This window comes from Chionomys nivalis, chromosome 13, assembly GCF_950005125.1.
Source record: "Chionomys nivalis chromosome 13, mChiNiv1.1, whole genome shotgun sequence".
Lineage (NCBI taxonomy): Eukaryota > Metazoa > Chordata > Mammalia > Rodentia > Cricetidae > Chionomys > Chionomys nivalis.
Window position 1 is genome coordinate 72,031,015 of NC_080098.1, and position 21,660 is coordinate 72,052,674.

Sequence of the window (21,660 nt, forward strand, 5' to 3'; positions counted from 1 at the left end):
TGGTAGTCCCGCCCTCACTCAGAAGTACCTGGGAGTCTTCCTCCTCTCTTATTGGTTCACAATCCCACAGAACTCTTCAGACTGTAGGTTCTACTCCCTCAGGTCCTGTCCTCCCTGTTTGCCTGATCAGGTCTCGGATACTGCTGTCTAGAGACGAAACATTTCTTAACATTCTAGCTACGCATAAACTAGCGGGAAGGTGCTCCCTCTGGAAACCCACGCGGGACAGACTGACACGGTAACGTCAAGAGTTGATCTGCCTACTTCTGTATCCGTAGCATAGATCAGGACATGCCGGTGGTCTGCCAGTCGGACTACCTATCCATAAGATCAGCTGCAAGAAATGTCATTTTTCCGGCTATGGTTCAGTTGCTCTGAAGTAACTATTGCTAAAGGAAGAAATAACAAATAGCCAAAAATACTAGTCAAAATCCCAGTAAAAATGTAGTTTTTCACTCATAAATTAAGGGCAGTCACAAAGTATGACATATTCCTATAAAAATGGATTCAGTAAGTTCTTAAAATACTTTCCTGACACAAGTCACAGAAAAATAGCAGAGACTATGGTGGCCTCTGTTGCTGAGATAGACTAAACTGGGGGCCATTTAGCAAATGCTTTGCTCCATGTCTGCTGGAAGGTATTCTACGTACATAGCCCACTTTGGGAATCGATGGATAATCTCATCCTGGACACACAATGTGTGCTTAAGAAAGTGCTGTTGTACATTCCTCTGGTAAAGCAACAGACTCTTTGCCATATATAACTTAAATGAGCATTTCTCAAAGTGGTTAAATGTTGCATTTGAAATATTTAAGAGTAAAGGAATGATAAGTGCTCTTCTATTTTTAAAGAGGTTTACTGGTGGTTTAGGAAACATGAATGCACTCTATTAAGATTTTAACTGGGGTCGTGGTTACTGGTGACACCAGAGCCACCTGGAAATGTCCAGTGGGTGGAAATGCACGTAGACCGAGGCCTCAAACTGACAATTCAGACACTGCCCAGCCTCGACATGATGGCACCGTCAACACGGGGCAGGCCTTGGCATAAAAGTATCCTAACTTCCCATTCTTCCCAATTAGAGAATGCAATCATGTTAAAAAATAACAAAACCAACAAGTTTGAAACTGGCAAATTATTGCAACTATCAGTTAATAAATTCTGCTAAGTCCTCGGTCCTAAAATGTTGGGAAATGTCACTGCAAGCCCCACACAAAAGTGGACATGTTCAGCCTCGCAAGGCAGACAGATAGCTCCTGGTTTTAGTCAGGTCTCGGTGGAGACCTCTTCTCCACATGGAGATTTTAATGAAGGAAAAGCTAAGCAAAATAACTGAGATGATACTGTTCAGTAGCAATGAATCCTTAGCTTGTCTGTTAGATGTTTGCTCGACCCTTCCTGGTTCCTCAATGTTAAATCACTTTAGGCTCAACTAATTCCATTCGTTTATAGACCAACTGTTTCTTGTGTGTCAGTTGAATGGCTTCCTGTTTCCCCCAGTTCTGCCTTAGCCGGCTTTTTATATAATCCTCAGTAAATGGTAACCACAGGAAAACAAACCAGCATAAAACTGGGCTGTATATTTTCAAATGGCAAGTTCAGTGCTCATGTCCAATGTGGGTGTCTGCTGCAGGAGGGGGCCTCTGTCTGTGTCTGTCTGTCTGCTGCAGGAGAGTCCTCTGTGTCTGTCTGTCTGTTGCAGGAGGGTCCTCTGTGTCTGCTGCAGGAGAGTCCTCTGTCTGTCTGTCTGTTGCAGGAGAGTCTTTTGTGTCTGTCTGCTGCAGGAGGGTCCTCTGTGTCTGTCTGCTGCAGGAGAGTCCTCTGTGTCTGTCTGTCTGCTGCAGGAGGGTCCTCTGTGTCTGTCTGTCTGTTGCAGGAGAGTCCTCTGTGTCTGTCTGTCTGTTGCAGGAGAGTCCTGTGTCTGTCTGCTGCAGGAGGGTCCTCTGTGTCTGTCTGTCTGTTGCAGGAGAGTCCTCTGTGTCTGTCTGTCTGTTGCAGGAGAGTCCTCTGTGTCTGTCTGCTGCAGGAGGGTCCTCTGTGTCTGTCTGTCTGTTGCAGGAGGGTCCTCTGTGTCTGTCTGCTGCAAGGAGGGTCCTCTGTGTTTGTCTGCCGCAGGAGAGTCCTCTGTCTATAGGTGTCTGTGGCAGGAAAGTCCTCTGTGGGTGTCTGCCTGCTGCAGGAGGGGTCCTCTGAAGGAATCTTCTGTAGTCTTAGAGACACCTGGATGTTGACATTAAGTTTCAGTTATTTTGCCAGAAAAATGAAACAAATCCTCCCCCAAATTCTTAAAAAAAAAAAAATCTTTGCTGGTTTCTGAGATCCCTTCTACTGTTCCCTCCACGCCTGTCCCTAGTTCACCTGGACCCCAGTGGAGAGCCAGGGTAAAGCACCACATGCCTATAATTGCTGCTGATAACTGGGGACGTGGGGCCAAGTGGTGATTCTTTTAAAACAATGCATTAGGGGAAGGAGAGGAGGGGAGAGGAAAGAGGAGAAAGTGAGGGGAGGAAAGAGAAATAGAGGAGAGGGGAGGAGGTGGGAGGGGAAGGGAGGGAAGGCGAGAATGCTTGAGCCCTTCTGCGGCTGTAGAAATGGTTCAGCTGTTAAAAGGCTTGAGACTTTTTCAGACAATCAGCAGTCAGTTCCCAACATCCTGACCACACAGCTTACAGCCACGTGTAACTGCAGTGCCTTCTGGACAACTTGGACACCCTGCAATATGTGCATATTCTCTCTTACACCACATATAAAATTTTAAAACCGTTTTTAAGACACTTTAAGCTCAATGTTGAGTGCTTATGTAGCACACACCAGGCTTTGGGTTTGATCCCCAGCACTGTGAAAAACAGATAACTCAAATCAAGTCAAATGAACAGTATTTACCTATCTGGATTTGAAAAGTTGTATTTTGTTTTGTATATACTGTAACAAGCTTGAAACATAAATAATTTTGAAGTGATTTCCTTTGTTCTACTTTAATGACATAAGTATTCCTAAAAGGTTTTTAAACTTTACTGTTTTCTGACTGCCTTGGTCCTTTAGCACCAAGGCGCCTACACGTTAGAATGAAGCTTATGAAGTTGCTCCGTCTCTCTTAAAGCAACGCCGCAATAACCCAGTAGGGGGTGCTGTGTCGAAACTAGCCAGGAGAATAGAGCACCCAAGTCAAATTTAATGTCTTCGGGTTCCAATTACCTTGCTAGCACTCGGAATAAAGGCGGTTCTGTGGCTGAGGACTGTTGTGAGGATCCACCGGAGAAGACGGCTCAGACATGGGCTTAAGTCCACACAAAGTCTTTTAGCCGGCTGGCGGCTACACTGGCTATCTGGGATCCCTGTACAACCCGGAGCCTTTCTTAGGGTGTGCTTTTAAGTACAATAACCATACCCTGGGTTGTCATACTTCAGTTAACAAGAACAGTTAGCCAGAAGAAGAACTAACTACAGACGCCAAAAAGCAAGGTTAGTACATCTAGAGATTTCCCACAACTGTGGGCTTGGATGGGTTAGGCCTTTGAAAAGATTTTGCAGGTGCTATCTACATGCTGAGTTTTACCGTCTGAATGGCACTTCCATCATGGAGTCAGTTGTGCTAAGGTCTGGGGCACCATTACAAAAAATATTTAAACATTAAAAGAGACAAATACAGCTTGCCTGCCGTGGGGGCGTTCTCTTAAAGTCTAATAAAACTGGAGTGAGGGCAAAAGAAAACTAGTGGAAACATTCAAGACTTAACCAAGTTTCCCACTTTATAACTTCCCTTGTTCTGATACTCCCATGCTGGGGTCAGCTCAAAGGATGTCATGACCATGAATACCGTTTTCAGCATCTGGTGCATGTGAGCAGCTCACTCTAAGAGGAACAAAGCAGTGACCCCACCACTGCACGCAGGTCAGGCGTGCATTTCTGTAAGAACTGAAACAGGTAACCCCCTGGGAAAGTCGGTTGTTAGAGTGGCAACCACAGCAACACTGTCTGCTGGGTGGATGAGCTCTCCTGGTAAACTAGGTGCGTTACCCTCCTTGTGATAAACTACAACCCAGATAGGCCCGGGACACACTCAGCGTGCTAGAGACAATTCTGCAGAGGATCTCATTCTCACATTCTGTAAGTTTTGAATATCAAGATTAAGACAGCCTATAGCTTGATACAGTTTTAAATTAAAATACACATTTTTAAAATTCAAAGGCGAGAAGTGCTGCAGTGAGTGACCTCCTGCGTGGGCCCCTGCGGATCATCCCACAGCTAACACCTGGGCCACCTGTACCGAGCACAGACCTGCCCTTACTGGTGATTCGATTCCATTGTAAGCAGTCATGGGAGGCACCTGTTCTTAAACGAGCAGAACTTTATTGCTGTAGGTTGTTACAAACAGAGTAAGCGCTAACGAAAAGGAAGTCTGTATCACTGAAAATCCTATTTCTCCTGACTCTTGGAACTCCAAGCTCACAAGGATTGGGGAACCCAAAAAGTTACATCAGAAGAGAAAGCAAACTGAAGCAGTATGAAGTGAGTGTGAGCTCAGCGGAGCACTGCCTAGCAGGCCCACAGCCCTGCACTACCCCGGCACAGGAGTCTGGGTGCATCACTGTGGTCATTACTAAGGTCCAACCTAGCTGTACCAACTCCTAGTAACACTCCAGTTAGGGAAGGAAAAAACCATTTGCCTTTTAAGTATTCTGTTGCATTGGAAAATATAAGACGATAATGAACAACAAAAATCTTGTTTTATATAAGCTGAGAGGTGATGGTGCATGCCTTTAATCCCAGGTAGGGAGGCAGATGGATCTCTGAGTTCGAGGTCAGCCTGGTGTACAGAAAAAGTTCCAGGACAGCCAGGGCTATACTGAGAAGCCCTGTCTTTAAGAAAACAAACAAACAAACAAAAAAACATTTTATATGTGCTAAGAAAGTCAGACTGGGGAGATGCTTGGGAGTGAAGTGCTTGCTTCTTAAGCATGAGAATCTGAGTTCAGGTCCTCAGCACCCACAAAAAAGATAGGTGTGGTGGTGGAGACTATAACCCCAGCACTGCGGTGGCAGGCAGAAACCGGTGCTCTTGGGGTCTTTCTGGCTCGCCAACTCAGTCTAAATAGTGACTAGGTTCAGTGAGAAACCCTTTTCCAAAAAATTACAAGGAAAGTCATCAACTTCCTCCTCTGGCCCCCAGAGACACAAGCACAGTGACAATACATGAGCAAACAAATGCACGCACATGTGAGCAGGCAAATGCATGCACATCCGAGCAGGCAAATGCACGTACATGTGAGCAGGCAAAAGCATGCACATCCGAGCAGGCAAATGCACGCACATGTGAGCAGGCAAATGCACACACATGTGAGCAGGCAAATGTATGCACATCCGAGCAAGCAAATGCACGCACATGTGAGCAGGCAAAAGTATGCACATTCGAGCAGGCAAATGCATGCACATCCGATAAATTCTATCAAAGCATATACAAGATACAAACAAAAATGGGAAAAACATGCCTTTGTTACTTGGCAATCAATTCACAGCTGTATTATCTGATATGATCATTACAGTTTTATATAACATCTGTTGCTCTGCTAGTGAGAACAAGATTTTATATTTCCACAGGTAAAGTGCATGTTTTAATTGCTGGGCAGGAGGGATTCTAGCATCAAAACACATAATTGTATGAATTACTTACTAAGGCATAGCACATTATTTAATCTTAAAGGAATTTACAATTAGTACCCTCATTAGTAAAAAGGTTTTTACTAGTCCGTAAGTTTTGTTTCTTGAGACAGGGTCTCTCTATGTAGTCCTGGTTGTCCTAGAGCGCACTGTAGACCACACCCAGCTTAATATATAATTTCTGTTTAGTCGAAGGCACTCACTTTTGTCACAAGACTAATATATGATTGTATGTGTGTGTGTCTGTGTGCAGACTATTAGATACACTTTAAAGATTAACCAGTAGGGAAGTAGGTGGCAAAAGAATTCAGTGGAGTTGAGTAAGCCTGTGTAAGGTAGGGTTGCTAATGGCTCCACACAGCTTCAATTAGTCAAAAAAAAAAAATCAAAAAAACAAAAAAAAAAAAACAAAACCCACCCCACCTTGGGCTTACACATGAAGGTCTGGAAAACAAACAATACTTCACGGCGTTACATTGGGAGGCTGCCCATCACAGACAAATACGGCAAGGAAGAACCATCGCTCAGTTAATTGAACCAGAAAAACTAACGAGCTTGCATGGACATGTCGACACCCAGTGCCGTCAAGACTTGGCTCTTAGTCTATCAGACAGATGCATTACCCATGCATGCTGTTAAGACCACGCTGCTCACAGTGGTGTCTTTCCTTAGGACGGTGGGATGTTCGTGTTACTGTCCCGGGAGCTGCGGACATGGCCCACACACAGGTCTGGCATCATCTGAGAGGGATGTGAAGTGCACAGGGCAGGACAAAGGTAGAAATTTGCAGTCTGTTGTATCATCACACAAAGAATATAAAATAACTATAAAAATGAGAGATGCCATGTTAGAGTTAAGGCTGGCGTGCCACCTCTGTGGATCCTAAGAGCTGTAACGCACCCTTGGGCCCCAGGCTGAATTCTGGCAAACATTTTCATCTTACCAAACAAACACAGCAGGTAGGGAACTCTGGCACAGTTGGGGTTTATCTGGAGTTTAAAAAAACAGCAACATATGTATCCTTAAACATTCCAACACTCGAGGGTTATAATGCACTTCTAAGATATGCCTTTATAGTATATAGAATAATATACATTTGAAGCATGTTTTAGTCTCAGTTTTGTTCTCCAAATGTACTTAAAAAATAGAGGAAATATGCCTGGAAGAGAACTTCAGTACACTTACATAAGTAGAACGGTTCAATGTACCAAGCTTTCAAAAACTCTGTTATAAAACAGTAAACCCGAAAATACACTCTAGTACCCAAGAGTCCCACCCCTTTCTGTGTCCCAGGAAGAAGCTGGTGACCCTGGGCTTTCATTCTGTAAGTGAGGAGAAGGGACCTCTCACATAATTGCTAAATTAAAAGTTTTATTGTACAGGGCCTAGGCTTTGAAGGCACTAGGTTTCCTCGGGTACTTCGAGGGAATCAGCAGTCACTGACTGGACCCCAGCTCCAACACTGGAGCGCCGTAATGACAGCTCCGAGGCAGAAATCTGACGTAACTCTCTGCGGCACAGTTTGACAGGCTTGGCACCCTGAAGCTGCCCGGTACTTCTCAGTGTCTGGAACTGGGACAGCGGTGGACTCTGCAGCTGTGTGAAGGGAGGGGCCCCTGGTTTATCGGCACTGCTCGGCACTTGGCCACTGGAGGGTGCTACTGAGCCATGGACTGGAAGTGAGTCCAGGCTGCCCTCTGGAATCTGCTGGGGCGCCGGTTCCGTTTCTAAGCCGCTTGAAGAATTGTCTCCTTTTCTTTCTCCTCCGTTCGATTTTGTCTTTTCAGTTCTGGAGGCCCATTTTGATTCTTCAGACGCCGCCTCTTCTGGACTCAAGACTCCATCTCCAGCATCTCGTTCTAAGGAGGAGCCACACAAAAAGCAAACATCTCAAAACCAGGTACTTTTGGGACAACAGCCTAACAAACCACATCATTATGACTATTAGATACGATGCTTTCAGACTTTTTTTATAAAAATTATTTATTATGTATACAATGTTCTGTCTGTATGCCTGCAGACTTTTGTTAATGACGTCTTCAAATAGATGTGTGGTTACGAATCAATCCTGACTCATATAAACATCTTGAAATGTGAATAACATTTTTTTGTTTGTTTTTGTTTTTCAAGACAGGGTTTCTCTGTAGCTTTGGAGCCTGTCCTGGAACTAGCTCTGTAGACCAGGCTGGTCTCGAACTCACAGAGATCCGCCTGCCTCTGCTTCCTGAGTGCTGGGATTAAAGGCGTGCGCCACCACCACCCGGCGTGAATAACATTTTTTTTTTCAACTCATTGACATTGAAAAATCAAGTAGTGATTTTGGTACTCTCTAGAAACTGAGTACTTTGTGTGTCTCTGAAATCTTTTTAAAGAAATAGCTATTCATTTTTTTCTAGATTTTAATGCAATTCAGTGTTTTGTGCACATGGATGTTTGCTTGCATGTGTTGGCACACCTCATGTGCGCAGAGTAAAGAGGGTATCGCATCCTTTGGGACTAGAGCTGGAAATGACTGCGAGCTGCCATGTGGGGACTGGGAATCAAACCTTGGTTCTCTGAAAGAGCAGGCAGTACTTTTAACTGCTAAGCCACCTCTCTAGTCTGAAGAGTTATGTATGTAAGTGTTTTGCCTGCATGTATGTATGGGTATCACGCGTGTGCAGTGCCTGAGGAGGCAAGCGAGGGTGTCAGAGTCCCTGAAGCTGGAGTTACAGGCGGTTATGAGCCACCGACAGTAGCACTAGGAACTGAAGTCTGGGTCCTCTGCAAGGCCCGTGAGCCCCCTCTCCATCCCTTCCACCTCCCTCTTATCTTTGTCCTCCACTTGGTTGGTTACTGGTTAATGCCAAGTCCTGGCCAAGTTAAGCTTGCTCTGCCCTCATCTCCAGGCCTTCCTCATCACATACATGTATGCAAATCCGGTCATGTTGGCCCTCTCGCATGATAGCAGTATTCTGTATCCATCTGTAGTCTGTGATTTAGGGTCAAATTATTTCCGAAATATTCATTGTCCCCCTATTTTGAGGTCTTATAAAAAGGAACAATGTATAACCTTCTAGGAACTTTTGACTTTTGTAGAGTACTCTGTCATGGTAACTGTTCAATTATGAAGGGGCTAATTTTACATATGTACATTTAATTATTATACAAGGATATGTCTGAGTTTGGTCATGTTTTTAAATGTGGAGGGCATGCCTTAGGACTGACCTTAGGAACAAATGGTTTTACTTTCATTTGGACAATATTGTTAAAAATCTTGTTTAAAAAGATTTATTTATTTTTATTATGTGTTTTCGTGTACATCTATGTGAGGCCAGAGGATTTTGTGGCCTCTAGAACTGGAGTTACAGGTGTCCATTAGCCACCTTGTGGGTCCCAGGTCCATGGCAAGAGCACTCAGTCCTCCTGACCGCTGCATCTCCTGTCTACAGTGGCTGGTGGCAACCAGAGGCTGCTTTTCTGTAATACAGGAAAGTAGCAGACGCTAGGGCTGCCCTAAGGGCTGAGAGCCAAGGACAGCAAAAGCAATCGCCCCACAGCAGGCAATTAATAAAAGCAATCATCCTACGGTTTGTAATTTTAACACAGCTTGTGTATTTAAACTTTACACATTTTTAATGTTTGAAAGTCAACTACATCCCTCAACAATGAATGAGAACATTAACAAACCTGTAGCTACAACCCTGACTAGGGATTGAAGTAAAATGAACAATTCTGTAGCTACTGTTCATGTTGATAAACTCCAAGGCAGATTCACAAGTTTGAGTTGAGCCTAAGTCTCAAGATACACTTGCCGAGCACGTGTGCGGTGCAACACTCCTAGACAAGAGCATGTGTGCGGTGCAACACTCCTTGATCAAGAGCACGTGTGAGTGTGCAACACTCCTAGACAAGAGCACGTGTGAGTGTGCAACACTCCTAGACAAGAGCATGTGTGAGTGTGCAACACTCCTAGACAAGAGCACGTGTGCAGTGCAACACTACTAGACAAGAGGCAAGGGGTTCAGTTCATTAATTCACTGCACAAGGAAGAATTAAGCGCAGTATTTAAACTACCATAACATATTATTTGAAACAACCTTTATTTGGAGTTAATGTATTTTTTAAACCATGCTTTGGGCATATTATACTTTCATTTTCAAATTTGACTTGAATATTTTCCATAATTAATAAAGACATGCCCATAATTTTAAAAAAACGATCACTGGGGACGGTGGTGCACTTTACTCCCAGCACTTGGGAAGCAGAGACAGGAGTGTGAGTTCAAGGCCAGCCTGGTCTACTAGAGCTAGTTCCAGGACAGCTAGGACTACACTGAGAAACCCTATCTCAAAAACCAAACCAAAACAAACCAAACCAAAACAAAAAAACAAACAAAAAAGGAAAAGAAAAACATTATGATTCTACACACACACACACACACACTTCCCCAGCATTTCTGTAAACAGTTTGTCTACAGAGGTAAATTAAGCACCTCCCCTAAACAACTTGTCACTTGGGAAGTGACCTCTGCAGAGGTCTGGGAAGGGAGGCAGGGTTAGCACGTCGACACCTGAAGCCTTACGCGTTGCTAGTGAGAGCTGCCACCGGGACGCTCCTCCGGTAGTCTCCTTCAGTTTCTTCTTAAGATCTCTGCTGGTTTTCTTATAGAAGTAAAGATCTTTTTCCAGCTGCTGGATTTTATCTTCATATTTTCTAAAGGTTTCTATAATGCCTTCTCCATCTTGCTCTATACAAAGCAAAAATTGACATTTAACCTTGGCTTACACAAATGACTCAAAACTATAGCTCAGAATAGCTCCAGACTCGCATTAAAGGGCCAGAAGCATTTATATGGATCTGTTGCCTGAAGGGATTCCCGCAGCCACAGTAAGGACTCTTCTCGCTATACAACTTTCTTCAAAGGATCGATCCCTTCGTTCCCTTCTCTACCTACTCTCTGCCAGCCACTTCCTGCCCCGCCTCAGCGCCTTTGCCTTGGCTACTGAGACGGCTTTATCAAGAGCAGAAACGGGCATCCTCTAGAAGACAGCTTGAGCGTGCACACCTCTACCCATATGACTTGGGGCTTGCGTCAGACTGTGGCTCTATGGAAAGTTATACGCCTGGGTTATAGGCCAAAGAAATACACAGGGAAAACCCACAAACAGAAAAGCGGTTAGTAATGAGTCTAGAAAGGTTAAATAACAAAGAAAAAACACTACAGAATGGGGGTGGGAACTGTGTACCATTGTTCTACAATGATAAAATAATCTAGTTTTCTGACCTTCAGAAAACACTTCCAGACTTACACCCTTCCTTTGTAGAGTACATATAAAAAAATTTTGGTTTCCATCTTTTTTTGCTATTCTTATATCTTATTTAACCCATCATCTAGCTTTAAAAATGACGTGCAAGGTCCCAGGGTCTAGTCTTCAGCACCAAAACCAAAACAGCCAACCAACCAAAAGCCATATAGCTTATCAGCTTAATTTCCCATATGAATACAGCTGAAATTAGAAAATTCTCAAATTGTTAATAATTATAACTATAGCTATTGTGCATAATCTGTATGCATAACTATAGAAACAATTTGATTTTTATTGATTTGAGACACAGTATCATGAAAATCATGAGAACAAAAGGTGCTAGTAATGATCCCAGGCTTCACGCATGCTCTGTAAGCACTCTGCCAAGTGAACTATGAATTACTGCTGTGTGATCCCAGCCATCTCAAAACAGCAGAGTTCTATTCAGCTCTCACTCTTAGACATGACTACAGAAAGGAGGGGTGTGTCTGAGCGCAGTGGCTGTGGGACCGGCCCAGGGAAGTCCTGTTCACTGTGCAGAGACACGAACACTGTAGAGTTAATCTGCTGTCGTTTCCTCAAGACCCAGATTTATGTTTTCCAATTTTCTGCTTCTTTCAAATCCCTTCAACCAATGGCAGCTCTGTGATCATGAGTGCCAGGGCTGAGCAGCCTGAATGAGAGCGGAAGCAGGCTCAGCTAGCAAGGTCTGTGCTGCCACAGCGCCTGTTTGGACACTAGCCCCCTCCTCGGGTAACGTGAGGCCAGACTACTGTGATGGTTCTCCTGCACCAGAATCTACTGTTGAACCGCTGCTGGCCACTAGTATTATGATATTATGTACCCATCAATTTTGATCTATGATCTAACCTTAATGCATAAAATTTTATAATCAACTAAAGTTGTAACAAGAAATAGAGTCGGGAGTTGCAACAGAATCTATCACTTCGTCTGCACATGGAAAGGTCAGACCAACAACCACCCACCAGGATGACAGGCCTTCTTTAGTGCCGGGAGCAGGCAAAGGGGACGACACTTCGAGCATGGGTCATCTTACACCAAACGACATAAAACACGGTAGCCACACATGTAAAGGAGATGACACGGGGCCTGGCTCCCTTTCTCAGCACACCCCTAACCCAGCCGACCCCCAAGGACTTGCCTTTGAAGTGATTTAACAACAACTGCATCTTTTGCTCATGCTCCTTCTGCTGGAGGGTCAGTCTGCGGTCACACTGCAGCTGCAGGTGCTCCAGGGCAGACTCTAACTCGTGGATCAGAGTGTCCTGCTCCAGAACCTTCATCTTCATCTCCTTATTCTGCAATTGCTGTTTGCGTTCAGCTTCTCGCAAATTAATCACCTATCAAAGACGTTTTTTTTTTAAAAAATATTTATTTATTTATTTATTTATTTATTTATTTATTTATTTATTTATTATGTGTACAATATTCTGTCTTTGTGTATGCCTGCAGGCCAGAAGAGGGCACCAGACCCCATTACAGATGGTTGTGAGCCACCATGTGGTTGCTGGGAATTGAACTTAGGTCCTTTGGAAGAGCAGGCAATGCTCTTAACCGCTGAGCCATCTCTCCAGCCCCCTCAAAGATGGTTTTTGACCTTTTAAGAAGGTATCTTACATAGTCTGACACAATAGATTAGTCTAGTTTTCTTGGACTACATGAAGTCGGAGCTACTTAACTTCAGTAAGACCTTCAGTGTCTTTTAAAGGTGTAGGGTACATGGCAAATGTTTTAAAACGTAACTAGAAAATAGCCTGACAACCTTTTGAATTTGTTGGGATTCTGAACTGGTAATATTTTCACTTTCAACATACTGTTGTACTAATAGTTGCCCTTCAAAAACTTATTAGATAAGATCTCTGAGTTCAGATTTTATAATTCTCTTTCTTGCTTGCTTTTTCTTTTGGAGACATGGTTTTTGCTATATAGTCCTGGCTGGCCTCGAACTTGTCTCTTAAGTGCTAGGAATATATAGTCACATGCCAGCATGCCTGGCTATAATTCTGTAACTCTGTTCCTCTAGTCCGCTGGATATTAGGGATGCGTTTATTCTTGCAGCGTCCACTCTGTCCCAGCTACAGAGTATTCTGCCCTGAAGCACAGCGGTTCCCCTTCAGGCCAAGCGTGTGTCTGCTGTGGTCTGCTGTGCCACAGGAAACAGAGCACCACGGAACAGCGCCTGCACAGTAGCTCCTGACAGGACTCTCAAACAGGAGACTGACTAATACTTTCACTCATCTGTTTCGAAACGGTCTCACTGTGTATCCCTGGCTGCCCTGAACTCACTCTGTAGACCAGGCTGGCCTCAAACTCACAGATCCTCCTGTCTCTCCCGAGTGCTGGGATTAAAGGCGTGGCCGCCGTGCTGAGCTTTGCTTCACTTTCTATTTTACACAACTACAGCTTGAAAAAGTATTTGTCTTACTTGGTATCAACTGTTGGATATTCTCACTAATTCAATCTATTTTTAGGGAAAATGGTACATATTTTAAATGAAAAAGTAATAGAGAAAATAAGAATACAGTTCTCAGTGATACAGCATCAGAAAACTGCCAGCTCCGTAAGATAGCCCGATGAAGCAATCCGGGTCGACAAAGCCTGCTGCTGCCACGGCCACCGGAGCACCACTTCATCTCCAGTCAACTCCACATCACAGCGGTGGAGGAGAGACAACCTGCAGGACCCTAGACTTCTCATGGATAGCATTTATGTTTAGAAGCAAGAAATAAGGAAGTATATAAATTAATTTGTCTAAGGAAGACCTCCTATCAAGGGGCTTCCGTTTTAACCACCTCACAAAGTTAGGTATATCTGGATAATTCACAGCGGTTCTGAACGTGCTCAGTACCATAAAGAACAAAGGTGCTTAAGGTTGGTCAGCCGCCAGCTCTACCAGTCCGGCACTTTTAGTTCAGAATAAATAAGGGTACCCTGACCCTCTTTTGTAAGAGAAGTATTGTTCCTTGGACACATACCTTTTTAAAATATTTGAAAAGAATAGCTCTGATCTCGGTAAGGTTCAGGCAAACTAGTTTCCCCACGACATCTGCCTCGCTCTGAGAGAGAGTCTGGAATGATGCTCGAAGTGAGTTCTGGCGACTCTGGATGCTTTCGTTCTTGAATTCAATTGCGGCTTCCAAAGCTTCTATTCCTTCTTCAAGTTGGAAAAGAAGATGTTCTTCCTAGGGACCACAGAGAGCATTTATCTTAAAAAAAAGTTATAGCCTGAACTCTGTCGTATGCTTACCTCGGGTCTTACCATGTGATAGTCTCTCCGTCTAAGGAACTATTCCCTGACTCTCACTGTAGGATGGGTCACTTGTCAGTGTATAACAGAGATGTCAAATCTTCACCACAAACATTACATAACAAAATGGAAGAAACAAAAGCTAAGTGGGTTCCATGTTCCAAGGCTACACAGCAAACATTGACTACCTAATCCAGAGGATACACCTGAACATGATCTCAGCTCACAGAATCTGCAATGCTGACATCTCCCTCCATAGTCCTCAAGTGCATTTAATGTAGAATCCCCACCGATGATGGTGGCAAAGCAGAAAGTGCTAGGTCAGGAGGAGGGGACACTGCACTGGGAGCCAGCGGCTGAGAACTAGCGACCAGCAGAGTCTGGAAGAAAAGGAGCAGAGGTGACAGAGTCAGGGCTCAGGACTGGGACACCGCCCAGGATTCCTATGAAATGAACCAAATGTAGAAGCATTTGCCTAAAACTCCAGCACTTGGAAGGCTGAGGCAGGGGAATCATGAGTTCAAGATCTCTTTTAACCCCCTTCTGAGAAAAAAAAAAAACCCTCCTATGCAATGTTATTTTAAATGGTGGCAACATAGCATCAGATAATACACAGCGTGTGTCAGAACAGAAAACCCGCCTTTGAGTTGTCCAGATTAAGGCTATCTGGAAGGAAGGAGGGGAACTCGGATCCCTGGTGACCGAGAGGTGGCTGTCTCTGTGTCCTGTGTCTGCACCGAGGTCCCCAGAGCAAGCTTCTCCAGGAAGACGGCTTTGCCCACACACACATCTGCTCAGCACGGTATTTATCACATGGTGTAAACTGTTACTTGGACTTAATGAAAATTTAAAATTTTCATATGTCTGATTACTTTTTCCACCTCTCCTGAGGGTTTTTCAGTGACTCGAGAATCAGATGGCGACCTCATATAGCAGGAAGCCGAGCACTCACTTTAAAAGGCCATCTTATTAAATCTTCTGGGAGAACAATTTGGGGAAAAACATTCAATTGCTATTTCTCTGGGCTAACCATCCTTTGATTATATAATAATTGTTCCAAAATAAACAAAATGATATTTTGAGAGATTAATTTTTACAACGTTGAAATTAGGTATATCTGCGTACTGTCTGTGCACGTAAGTGCAGGTGCCCTGCAGAATCCAGATGAAGATACTGGAGCTGGAGTTACAGGCGGCTGCAAGCTGCCCCGTGTGGGTGCTGGGAACTGAACCCAGGTTCTAGTCACTGAAGCCATCTTTTCAGCCCCAACAATCACATTTTTCAGAAGAAAGGAAACCACCTTAAATACTCCTGAGAGGTTCTTAGGTGAATGAAGAAAAGGAACCTAGAAACAGAAGTGAGTTATCTAAAGAGAACAGTCTGACTTTTTAATTGATACTCAGCTTATATTTTATCACAAATATCAAAGGTGTGCTGAGAACTATTTAGCATAATTTTAGTTTTCATAGTTTTGGATCTAAGTTAAGGAATGGCTAAGAAAACATGAAGTATTATAACTATGGAATCCTGAGACAACCACTCCAAATACCTGCTGCCCATAGGCCAATGAGACGGCTCAGTGGGTAAAGGCTTTTGCTGCCAAGCCTGACTTAAGCTTGTTCTCTGGAATCCACATGACAAAAGTAAAGCGCCAACTCCCCAGCTGTCCACTGACCTCCGTACGTGCGGAATGGCATACACGCATGTACGCGCATACAAGTGTAAGTGTATATGTTCACATGCACACATACACACCCCACATGAAACTTTATAAGAGTGAAGAGGTGAAAATACAATGACTGCCAGCCACAGCTGTGGGTCCCTCTAACTCAAGGTAAGTGGTCGTGGTACACCGTCACAGCACACACTTTTAAACTCTCATCTGAACTGAAGATGTTGATAAAGATTCTGGGAGAGCAGGTCGGGGTGAGTCCTAAGGATCTACTTTTCTAACAGCTTCCCCGAGAACAAGGGCCTAAAGAAGTAGTCTCTAAATGCTTCAAATTAAACACTCTCAATCAAGAAGTAAAACAAAAGATTAACAAATGTTTTCATGCAACGTGTTATACGCGTTATATGTACATTTGGGATGAAAGAATGTTTAGATAATAAAGAAGGAACTGAAATTTAAAAGGCAGAATAGACATAAAGGTTACTATATTTTCTTCCTGTGCACCACTTACTAGAGAACAGTTCTGAATTATTAGCAAACTTCTGCGTTCATCTTGTCATCTCCAGCAACATGGTAGCTATGCAAAGCGTTAATAAAATAAGCCTTGTACAGAAAAATGAAGACGAAGCATTTTCAACACACTTGAGCAAGATTAAAAAAAACCTGACAACCTACAAGTGGGGAGTAGAACAATGGTCAGCAGAAACTATAAGTGGGGAGGATGGTGAGAGGTTAGTTGGCACCCCAAAACAGATCTAGTTCTCATGTTCCTAGTTAGATCTGTCAGCCTGACTCCGCGAGTCACTTGAGAGGGGCATCTTAAGCAGGGCTTTCTGAGACAAGGCTGACTCACGCTCCTGTCCTGACTTCCCTGAGTGAAGGGCTGCGACCTGTGAGCTGCTTGGCTTCACTAGCGGCAGAAAGGAAGCCAGCACAGAGACTGGCAGCAGAGGAGAGCTGTGTGATGGACCTGACCACAGTTTAGAGAACGATGTAGAAGGAAAGTGTGTAACTTTATTCCGCAGCAGCCCAGAGTTAAGGGACTTTGGACTTCGTGTTTTCATTTTCATTTATATGTATGTACATGCCTGTGCGCGTGTGTGCCACATGTGTGCAGGTGCTCCCAGAGGACAGATGATTACATGAGTTCCCCTGGAGCTGGGGTTACAAGTGGCAGCGAGCCACCTGAAATGGGTGCTGGGAACTCCAGTCCTCTGGACGAGCAGCCAGTGCTCTTAACCACTGAGCCATCTCTCCAGCCCTAAGAGACTTTGAGCTCCTCCTCCTTTTTTTGTATTTTTTTGTTTTGTTTTGTTTTGTTTGAGACAGGGTTTCTCTGCGTAGCCCTGGCTATCCTGGAACTCACTCTGTAGACCAGGCTGGCCTTGAACTCACAGAGATCTGCCTGCCTCGGCCTCCTGAGTACTGGGAATAAAGGTGTGTGCCACCACCACCCAGTTTCAAATATGTAAATTTTAATTTTTGTATTTCTTCAAAAAATGGAAGTGTTTTGTTTCCAATGAATTGTTGGGCAATCTGCTACTAAAATGATCTAATGTCTATCATTTCTTGTAAACAATATAATTAGAAAAATAATGACTAAAAAGAGAAAATAATTTGAAGCAATTTTAAAACATCAAAATTGCAAGCTATCCCATACCTATTCATGTCCTGGTCACTTTAGAATCTCCTTCTGATAATGCGCCACTGGTGACCTATTGAGAGTGTTGACCTTGGCTTTAGAACACAGCAGTGAGAGCAGAGGCACTTCCACACTATGCCAAAGAAAGCCAGAGAAGCTTGCAAGGCTCAGCGGAACCCTGCTGGGTTCCACCTGGGATGGTATTGTTCAGGGAGTGTTGCCAATGTTCTGCCACAGAATTCCACAGGGAACAGAAGCCATTTCCTCTGAGAGCGACCTCGTGTGTCGCTGGCCTTGACTTGCACCCCGGCCTCCCAAGTGCTAGGATGTGGGTACGTACTAACTACCACGGTTTCACTGTCTACTAGCAAGGGGCTCTGCCCTCTGCAAACAGGTTTCTCACTTCTGGCTGCTCTACCTCGTGATGGCCCTATCAAAACATTCACCATGTTTTTCAAAATCCAACTTACGGTTGCAATCAACCATGGCAGCGCTAAGACAGCTTTCCCCGGATGACCCCTGCACTACTTTGTGTAGATAATATAATTATAGCTTTACTACGGCACCTGTAATCATCTGTTTAATGTTCTTTAGGGATTCAGTTTCTAATATATCTATCTTCCCCATGAGAATATGGATTCTCAGGAGAAACACAACCTAGCAGTTGGCTTGCTTTGTTTTCCTAGTAGCGGTCCTGGGCAGACAGAATTCCTTAAAGCTTGCTGTGTTTAGGTGCTTATCTGAAAGTTCGGAGCTCTAGGGGCTCTAAGTCATAAAATAGTGAACAGATATGTCCCTTCAGCTGATAGACTGCTGTCTAAGGTAGCCTGAATTCCCTTCATCAGTTCATTCAACACTGGGTTTACAGGAGACTTACATGGTACCCTTCCCGCTGTTTGAACAGGAGCCCCTCTAATGCCCCCTCTTGCCCAGGCTAACACATAAGGCACAAGGTTCCTGAAGTTCACCTTCTTTTGGCAGCTGCCCTTGCTTTGGCAATGATGGGCTATAACGATAAATATTCGGAGAGAAGTTTCAGGGCATTGGGATCATTTCCCACTGAAATAAAACATGTTCTAAAGGACCAAGTCTGGGGTGATTAGACAGCCAATGAATGAATCAATTCTTACATAAAAAAAGAAAACAGCAAGGGTGGTGATGGTGCATGTTTTAATCCTAGCAGTTGGCAGGCAGAGGCAGGTGGATCTCGAGTTCAAGGCAATTCCAGGATAACCAGGGCTGCACAAAGAAACCCTGTCTCAAAAATCCAAAACCAAAACCAGATGGGAAGAGCTATATGACCTCTCAGATGAAAACTGTAACCGGAAGGTATCTTATGGGAATTTGTATTTTCATTTGAATGGTGGAGAATTTTCTCGGAAAAACCAGCCTTTTCTCAGTCAAGTTTCTATAGAAAGAATTAACTCTCAATGTCATAGGCATGTTTTATGTAGTGAACTACCTAGCAAGGTTACCAAAGACACCCAGGTGACAGATGAGTGGAGGGCCAAGCCTGACCCTTGAGTCCCACATGGTAAGAAGGGAGAGCTGACTCCTCCATGTTGTCCTGACTCCACAACACACCATGGTTTGTGCACATGGGCGCATCCCTCAAAATGTGAGAGGGGAAAAACAGGTTATGTGCTCTCCTTGAAAGACAAATTGGGAGAGACTTTCCTGTGATCTGTGATTTTGGGTGAGAATCAGCTGAGGAGGCACGCACAAGGGATGTTGAGTATTGGTTCCCTAGTGCCACACTCAAGGGACCTATTGGTTCCCTAGTGCCACACTCAAGAGATGTATTGATTCTCTAGTGCCTGAGGCCACGCTCAAGGGACGTGTTGATTCTCTAGTGCCTGGCAGTCCAGGAGGGTCCATGCAGAATACCATTCTGTGAGGACATCTGTCTCCCATCAAGCACGGCTTACAGTACCACACAGACGCCAGATGAACTCATTAGCTGACACAGTCAGAATGGTTTATCAGGTTTATGATCACGTGACCCACATCACTCGTCATAGGCCAGCTCCAGCTCCAAGGAGTACTGACTTACTTTGGGGGACAGCACTCTGCCACTCTGAAGCTTCTCATCCACACTGTCCCTTCGTCGCTGGAGCTGATCCTTTTCTTTCTGGAGAGCCTGAACCTGCTCTGAGATCTTTATTTTCTCCTCAGCTGTGCAGCTCTCAAGTTGCAAACTTTTCTCCGACAACTCTTGCTCCAACGAGTTCAGGCGATCTGATATTTTTAGACAATCTGTGCTTAAGTCCTAAAAGATACAACCATCAGTAGAAAGAGAGTTACAAGAAATTCAGATAGCTTAGAAAACAGAAAAAAAAAAAACATCAATAAGATACTGAATGGTTCTATTTTTATTTTTTATTTTCTTTCATAAACTTTCTCAAGGGATCCATTAACTAAAATCTTAAATTTAATGGTTCTTTAAAGATATATGGGTTTGAAGTATGAAGTTATGGGGGCCAGGGAGGTGGCTCAGTCAAGAGCACTGTCTGCTCAGGCAGGATGGCCTTTCAGTTCCCAGCATTCATAAGACAGTTAACAATGTAACCAGTCCCAGGGAATCCGGCGCCCTCTTCTGGCCTCCTTGGGCACTGCACACATATAGTGCACTATACATACAGGCAAAACACTGACTCATTAAGAAAAAAAATCAAAGGTTTTGAGAGGCTGCATTTTTCTTTTTATTATTTTATTCCTTAGCTCATTACATGGTTAAGACTGTTACGGTTTCTTAGGATGTTAATATTTGGTGTGTTTCCACATACTTTTTATTCTTATTTCATTATGGTCAGAAAATATAAGAATCTGGTCAGATTTGTGGAGATGTCCATTATTACTTAAAATAATTTGTAAAGATATTGTATTATATACTTCCATATGGTTTCTAACATACACAGCATAAACTATCATAAAGTTTAACATATCATAATAATAAGCAGAACCATGTGCCCAAATAATCCTCCTTCATTCCTTTTAGTTGGTTCTTCTGGTATTCTGCCCTGTGTGTAAACAACCAACTTCAGATGCTGCTGTAAACCACAGTTAAACAGTACTGTAGGTATTAATGCCTGTGAACGCACAAACTGGACTTTAAAGTCAACTGTAAGCTGGCCATGACCACAGCATGTCCTATGATCCTAGCCCCAGCCTGAGGCAGAGGCTCACGGCCAGACCAGGCTACAGAGGACACTGGTAAAGAACCAAACACAAGAGGTCAATTTTATGTCCCATTTATTTTACCATCATGTGATAATGAGTCATACTTTGAGAACATTGACCATGTTTCTTGAGAGTCTCAATGCTCCAGTGACAGTCACTAGATAAAGCAGCAGAAAACACTGGGAATAACTTTCCTTTCCTTTTAACTACAGTTGATCTTTATGTGCATGTGTATCTGTGTGTGCACACATGTGAACACATGTTTCATCTTTATGTGCATGTGTATCTGTGTGTGCACAGATGTGAACATGTGTTTCTTTTTTTTTCTTTTTTTTTGGTTTTTCGAGACAGGGTTTCTCTGTAGCTTTGGAGCCTGTCCTGGAACTAGCTCTTGTAGACCAGGCTGGTCTCGAACTCACAGAGATCCGCCTGCCTCTGCCTCCCGAGTGCTGGGATTAAAGGCGTGCACCACCACTGCCCGGCTTGAACATGTTTCATCTTTATGTGCATGTGTATCTGTGTGTGCACACATGTGAACATGTGTTTCGTCTTTATGTGCATGTGTTTCTGTGTGTGCACACATGTGAACATGTGTTTCGTCTTTATGTGCATGTGTATCTGTGTGTGCACACATGTGAACATGGGTTTCGTCTTTATGTGCATGTGTATCTGTGTGTGCACACATGTGAACATGTGTTTCGAGGCCAGAAGTCAGCATTAGGTGTCTTCCTCATTGGCTGTTTCACATTATGTTTTGAGACAGGGTCTCTCAGTGGACCTGGAGCTCGGTGATCTGGCCAGGCTGGCTGGCCAGACCCAGGAACCCCACAGAAATTACAAGTGAAAGTTTCCATCCCCCACTTTTATGTGGCTTCTCAGATCTGAACTCAGGTCCTCACCCCTGGATGGAAAGCAAATTACTTTAAAAAAAAAAAGATTTGTTTATTTATT

General features: G+C 43.8%; 1 protein-coding gene across 1 annotated transcript in view; it reads right to left on the reverse strand.

Annotated features, from left to right (window-relative positions):
* Positions 1–7,060: 7,060 nt before the first annotated feature.
* The window catches only part of Kif27 (kinesin family member 27), a 69,978-nt gene continuing 55,378 nt past the window's right edge, over positions 7,061–21,660 (reverse strand). The window contains exons 13-17 of the mRNA XM_057787655.1: positions 19,583–19,798; positions 13,944–14,150; positions 12,110–12,308; positions 10,224–10,388; positions 7,061–7,518 (exon numbers count right to left, since the gene is read on the reverse strand). Coding sequence (XP_057643638.1) covers positions 7,061–7,518; positions 10,224–10,388; positions 12,110–12,308; positions 13,944–14,150; positions 19,583–19,798 — 1,245 coding nt within the window. The remainder of the gene's footprint in view (positions 7,519–10,223; positions 10,389–12,109; positions 12,309–13,943; positions 14,151–19,582; positions 19,799–21,660) is intronic.